At 41.9% G+C, this 7,085-nt stretch overlaps 1 protein-coding gene across 2 annotated transcripts in view; it reads right to left on the bottom strand.

The window, feature by feature from the left end:
• Window positions 1–5,774: 5,774 nt before the first annotated feature.
• Window positions 5,775–7,085, bottom strand: part of rbms3 (RNA binding motif, single stranded interacting protein) — a 334,351-nt gene continuing 333,040 nt past the window's right edge. For both annotated transcript variants that reach the window (XM_072448062.1, XM_072448063.1), the window contains exon 14: window positions 5,775–6,194. In XM_072448062.1, coding sequence (XP_072304163.1) covers window positions 6,191–6,194 — 4 coding nt within the window. In that variant the 3' untranslated portion in view covers window positions 5,775–6,190. The remainder of the gene's footprint in view (window positions 6,195–7,085) is intronic.

The following is a 7,085-nucleotide window of genomic DNA, read 5'->3' as shown; positions in this document are numbered from 1 at the left end:
TGAAGACAGAGAAACTCCAGGCGAGGGCCACTTCTGTCGGCATCTACGCGGCTAATGATCTGCCTCCGTCCCACACACACGACGCACTGCTTCGCCCGTACAGCTGCCGGCTCCGGGTTTGTGCTGACACATGACTACTTTAGCCTCTTTAAAATTGCTGGCATGCCTTCCGCCACGCTACGCTTCCGAGCAACACATCGATATTCTGAAAAGAAACATTATGGCGTTGTGCTATTAAGGGGAAAAAAAAGCCATTTCTGTTTGCGCACTTGGGTAATCCTTCAAATCTGAAATATTACCGTTGCCGAGACCATGAGCAAACACCTGCCGCAAAAGTCCTTTTCCTTCTCGGACGGCCATTAGCATTCTTTTTTTTTTCTTCTCTTTTTCTAATCCCATTTCCCATAATGCCATTGCTATTGAATCGCAGGCCATTTAAAGCACGCTGCAAGCTTTTCATCTGCGACTAGCAACAGGAGTGCTAATAGTTTCCGAAATGCGTGTCATGTAAGCTGCAACATCCTCGAGAACTAGCTTTAACCTCGTGGAACTTCATTGACATTTGAGCACCTTTTAAAAACACACACATAGCTTACAACTGGTATAGCAGCTTAAATGGTTAGATGTTTAAGTATTTGTTTCAATCATAACAACATTAACTTGTGCTAATTCCACAGGTTCAGCTTCGCTTATATAAAATCACTGGTTCATTGTGTTCTTCTGACAGATACTGACCACTGCAGCTCGAGAACATCCCACCAGCTGTAGTTTTGGACATGCTCTGACCAAGCTGCCATCAAAAGGGTTGAGCTTATTCAAATCCTTATGCTGGCCGATATATCCTGCTTCTAACGTCTCAACATTGTATCTGGGACATTAACAGGAGAACGTTTGTGTCATTTCAGTAGTCAAAATGATATGCCTTGTCTGTGTTAGCGGTGGATATGCAGGATTTCAAGGTGGTGAGCATCAGGGATCAGTTTTGGGTCCATACTTGTTTTCTATACAGACAGAAAAATGGTCTAAAGTCCTACAGATTTCATGCATAACAGGAATAAGAAATGTGATGGAAACCCCAGCATAGTTAAAGTCAGGCTGTCAGAAGTTTGTAGGAAAACATCTAACCTTTGCCCTCAGCCACAGTCCACGCAAACTGTTAGTCTGCAGTCCGTAATGGAATATAAAGGAGAGTGATGGTGGGTATCTGGAGGTAGTAACAGTGGGAGTTGTCTGACAGGTGTAAAAGCTTCAAACTCCGCCCCTACAAGAGGGTATATTGAACGGTATTGGCCCTTGGAGGCAGCATAACACTCAATTCAGGAGTCTATGGACAGAGGACAATGCCGTTGAACATGTTGTAGTCGAAAGTGCACTGTGGCAGAGTGGTTAACACTGTCGCCTCCCACTAATGAGATCATGGTTTTATTCCCGAGCCAGACCAACATCACATGATCTTTCTGGATGGAGTCTGCATGTCCTTCCTGTGTTACCGTGGTTTTCTCACTGAGATCGCTCCTCCCACCGTCTAAACACATGTGTCAGGTAAACCCGGTCCAGGGTGTGCCACGCCTAAAGCCCTAAGTCACCGGGATAGGCCCTGTCACCTGCCACCCCTGACGGGAACAAGCGGTAGAAAATGAATGAAATGAAGAAGACAATGTGGAGAGGTCAAGATGGAGCCAGATGGTTTGAGGTGATGATGTACATACAAGAGCAGAGCAGGATCTCTAAATGCAAACAGCTGCTATGGTGAAATAATGCAGATATAAACATGAACAATGGACAATAAAAAGACTTTCAGCCGGAGACGGTTTTTATGAAATATCTGACCCTTGACCTTCAGTGGAAGATACGCGTTTCCCGAATGAGGAACAATGTAAAAATGCCCATATGGCTTCAACAGAGTATTTCACTTCAGAAAGTCCCTCTGTTTCTTTGTGTAACCGGGAGTGGGCAGGTGGTCAGTTCGGAGTACAGTAAATTAGCAGCCAGTCTAGTAACAGTGGCCAGCTGGTCACACCGATACGTGAAAACAGCATGAAGGCACAAGCCACAAACAGCCTCCTTCTTAGCACCATAGAGTATAGCTTCAAAGTTGTGTAGCACTTTTTCTAAATTAGGCCACTTTTCCTGTGCTCTCTGCTCCTTTTGGATCATTCAGAAGATATTTGTGAAGGCACTGAATGCAGTTTGTTTCCACACTTTAGCCATCGTTTTCCAAGGCTAGAATGCATCACAAAATGGAGTAATATGTTTTATAAAGATAGTTTTCTCTTGTCTTTTGACGCGAGATGGGCTTGGGAATGTTACGGAAAGTCGTCAACACACAGATCAGACATTGTATTTTTAAATAATACGATTATTCAAGTGTTTTTGGCCAGTGATAGTGAATAAAGACAACCAGCGCTTGGATGATACATTCACCCTGCAGCCTGTTCTAAAGGGGAGCTCGGAATGGCTTGCATCCCACACACCGGCAATTTCCTCTAACCAGGGACAGTTTTCGGAGACGGAGAGAACATTTTGGGACGCGGTGTTAGATGGTTTGTTTGTGCGCCCAATTGGGAGTGCCAGGGGTGTAAGACTGAACTGTCACAGGCAGACGGGGTCACGGAGGGAGCTGATATCATTGTCTTGTTATGGCAGGTAGGGAGGTTAGTTAGTCCCCACTGGAGTCCTGACCTCTCCTACCGCATGGGATCGACAGTTTCGTGCAGAAACAAAACTGAAAAACACACGCCGTCTCTCGTTAGCGCCGCACAAGTCGGCCTGTTCTCAAATCCGGGAGAACAACCATACATCTACAGGGACGATGTGACAAAAGAGCGATCTATGCTGTTTCTAACTACGCGGCAATAACGTTCACGCAACAGTCGCCACAACAACTGTCAGCTCTTTAAATGGCAGCGGAAAACAAATGTGAACTACTGAAGAGCGAAAAGGTTACACAGAGAATTAGACCGCGTTCACCTGCATACATTACTTGTACTTGTTGTGTTGATCAAAGAGACAGGTTTAAATGATTGTGTACTTAATTGTAATTATTGAGCTGCCAGAGTGAAAAAAAAAAAAAACGGTTTATATTAATGTAACAAGTATTGCCTGGATGCATAGTCTGATAATGACTGAATACTAGTTACAGAACTGTATATTTGGAGCATTTTAAATCAACTCAACCCTAGAATGTATTTTATTTAACATATTTCACGTCACAGTCCGCTCATGACACTCTTTCTAATTCTTTTGTTCTCTGTAACCCTGGAAATCTATTCAACGATAAGTCTATTTTATGTATAGAAACAATAATCATATACATGGCCAAATATTTCATGAATTATCCCCAAACGGAATATTTTTGTGCCATAATTTAACGATGCGTTCTGTGACTTTCCCCGTGGAGCGTCTGCCATCTACGCTGTCCCACTGTACGACATGAAACCCGTCCATCTCCATGGAAACAAGCAGCGGGTCAAGTTAAAGGTCGGATCTGTGGAGAGGCGAGCCTGCTCACAGTGAAAACGAGCACGTTTCAAGGTGTTTTTGTGCGATGAAAAAACCTGCGATTGAAATGGATGAGCATGAAACTCTGGAGAGAAAAGCAACACAGTTTAATCTGTCGGTCCAAGTAATGTGCTCTCCACTAGGTCAGTTGTTCTGGACTTGAACCAGAGCAAAGGTATGAAAGGGAAGAATGAAGCAGTTTGTGCAACCACAGCCAAAATATGACATATGCTCATTTACGATTTCCGTTTGATGCACATTAAACAGCACTCATCTGGTGAAAACATGACCTGGTTCGTTTGATGGAGGAGGAAAAAAGAGGTTGAAAAGCAGCAGGGAGCTTCGCACGTCAGGTCCACGGCGTCGTTAGGCCAAGTTTTAACCGAGAGAAAGACGAGTGGAGGATTGGGTGAAGGAGAAGTATCGATGGCCACCACAGAGCAGAGCAGAGCCAGCCAAACCGAGTAGTTCGTAATCTTGCTTTCCCCCCCCCAGAGGATGTTGATTGGACAATTGCAGCCGCCGCCCGAGAGAGGAGAGAGGGGCTTTTGAACCGAAGCTTTGAACCTGGTGAGCGTGAGGAGGAGGAGGAGGAGGAGGAGGAGGGACTGGTCCGGCCGTAGGGGTCAAATCCAAAAAAAAAAAAAATCAAACAAAACAACGACAACAGCAAGAACAACAACCACAACAATATCAACAGTAACATCAACAACGTCACGAACATCATCAGAACAAACCAAAGAGAAACTCAAACAGGAGTCCACGCGTTCAGTTCTCTTCATCTTTGGTATAAAAATGGCCATCCACGGGCTGCATGTACCCACACCTAGGAAAGACTACAGAAATTGTCAACAATTTCTTCTATTGCTTTTGCGCTGATTGGTTTAAACCGTAAGCTCCTACTGTACTTTATTCTACTGGTTTGTTTCACTGCCAGATTTTTTATCCATGTGAATTTTAAAGGTGCACAATGTGTAACTTTTCTCGCAAAGGGTCCGTCGCCGGTGTGTCTCCAGGGAAAACGGAACTGCTTTGCCTGGAGTTTTTAACAGTGCGGCGTTAAGCTTATTTATCTACACAGAGGCCTGCAGGTGTCGCCAAAGAGCCAATGTATTTTATTATTTTTTAGCGATATAAACACCGGGATTTGAATATTACACACTGCAAAAAATATTGTTGAATTGACTTGAATTCAGAATGTAAATCTTAATTTCAATACATTTGTTAAATTCAGATGTATTTTCTTGTTATAAGTGGATTATTTAACTTGCTTCTGGCTGTTTCAGACTTGTTTCCATATATTTCTTCCTATTTCAAGCCAGATTAACAGCCAATGTGGTAAGAATGTTTTACTTTTAAACTCATTGGCAAATGAAATGTCCTATTTTCAAGCTAAATGCTCTTGAAACCGGTCAGAAATGAATTACAACCTGTGAAAAATTCTCACATAAGCAATTAAATCTAACCTGGTCAAAACGACTCAAATTACGATTAATACTCTGAATTCAGGTCATTTCAGGCAAGGACAGATATGACATTTTTGCAGTGAACAATAAAACATTCCGGGCAAAGCAATAACTTGAGCTCGAGGTCGACCCGCTTCAGGAAAAGTTACACAACGCACCTTTAAACTCTTTACACTTTTTTCACTTAACGCAGTGTGACAAGCAAAGCGGGCTAAAAACATCTTAAAGCTCATAAAAAAGATAAAATGTGGCAGATAAAAAGCACTAATGTCATTGACAGCGACTGTTGTAAAATCATAAACATGGTCATAGAAAAGTTCAGCTCTGCATCCACAGTGCAGCGTGTTTTTCTTTTTCCTCGATGTGAAAAATCTCTTCATAGCGTCGACCCCCCATAGTCCTTTCCCACACAGACACATAGTTACCTCTGACATAATTATCAAAGTTTTCCTCTAAAAGAAAAAGCTCTCTATTAAATCTGTACAGCTTATGTCATAGATCTTTTTTCTGTAGAACAACTCCGCCGCATGGTCCAAAACTCATCGTGTTTGCCGTTTGTCCACTTGACGGACTAAAAAGTTTCTAGCGCCCTTGAAATTAAGGCCATGAAGATTCAAAAAAGAAGAACAAAAAAAACAACAAAAAAAACACCTTTGAATATATCTAGAAAACTAAAATTTAACACTACAACATAAAAAAGAGTGAAAACAAACTTAGCTTAATATCTGAGGAAGACAATCTCTGTGTGTGTCTCAAACCCCTGTTTTAATTACAAAATAAACTTCATCACCTACCTGCGCATTCGTCCTGTTTTAAAATCTTTTTTGTCACGTTTTTTTTTGTCATTTTCTATATTTTTTTGAAACTATTTTTTCATGTATTTTTTTGAGAAACATTTCAAGCTTCAGCCCAGCCCTTCAGGCAGGTTCCAGACTAAACTATCTTGCACTGTGCCCAGTCGTGTCTCTTTTGCCTTCATCTTCCTCGCCTTCTTCCTCTCTTTTGTGTGGTTTTTCTTGTAGGCCAAGTAGGAAATGAAAAAAAGTGTCACGGTTTTTTTTGTGTGTTTTTTTTTTTTTTTTTTTTTTGGTGCCTGGGCAATCTGGAAGCAATCTTTTTTCTCTTCTTCTTTTTCTTTTTCTTTTCCTTTTCCTCCGCGTTCACAGTGCAGCCACCTTCTGTCTCAAGGCAACGCTGTCACAGGACCACTCGCTCGGCCGCCGTTATCTGATGAAAGAGGGGAGAGAGAGAGGAGAGGAGTGAGGAAACGAGGAGCCAGGAGAATGTAATCAAAGGGCAATATTACAAACACGGCGGAACAACGGCGACGACAGCTGACGAGCCGAAAGAGAGCGAAATCAGCGCGGGCGGCACTTCTGACGAGGCCACTACAGCGACGAGGCGAACACGAGCGCCCGCACTTAGAAATCATTACTGTCTTACTTTATTAGCTCTGCTTTCGGACCACACAGCAGCTGCCGCGGACGCAAATGCAGCGGGTCATTTATGAAACGCATCGTGGCCAGCGTTGTGGTTGACAGGATACATTTTAAAAGGATAAATATTTCAACATGTGATTAAAAGTTTAAGATGCGACGTTTTGTGTTGAACAATTGTGTGACGTTTTGAAGAAGGTTGTCAGTACGAGCGCTAACAAATATAACACATTATGAGTAATCATGACATCCTTGGACTTTTTTAACAGAACATGACAGGCAATTACATCAAAGTGAAGACGTTTCAAACAGTTGCAGAAATAGTGCTCTGGAAATGGGGTTGCAAATCAAAATGATTGAAGACATTATAATTGTTTTCTCCAATTTTTCAAAAGTTTGTTGTAATTTTAGTCTGACTGAATTTGTGGGTGTGTGCTGTAAGCAGTAATGTGCAGAGGTGGGCAGAGTAGATCAAATATACACTTAAATAAGAGTTAAGTTACTTTAAAATAATTACTCAAGTAGAAGTCAAAAGTAGTGGCCAACATAATTACTTAAATAAGAGTAAAAAAGTATTTAGAGAGAACTAATACTTGAGTAATGTGAAACAGTGGACATGAAATCTATTTAAAATACCATTACAATGAATGTAATCAGACAGAAAATGCATTAAATAAAGCAG

This window comes from Eucyclogobius newberryi, unplaced genomic scaffold (genome assembly GCF_026437365.1).
Source record: "Eucyclogobius newberryi isolate DKJ021-1_F unplaced genomic scaffold, fEucNew1.0.hap1 SCAF_16, whole genome shotgun sequence".
NCBI classification, from domain to species: domain Eukaryota; kingdom Metazoa; phylum Chordata; class Actinopteri; order Gobiiformes; family Gobiidae; genus Eucyclogobius; species Eucyclogobius newberryi.
The sequence above is the reverse complement of the archived record's forward strand: the minus strand, read 5'-3'. Positions and strand labels throughout refer to the sequence as shown.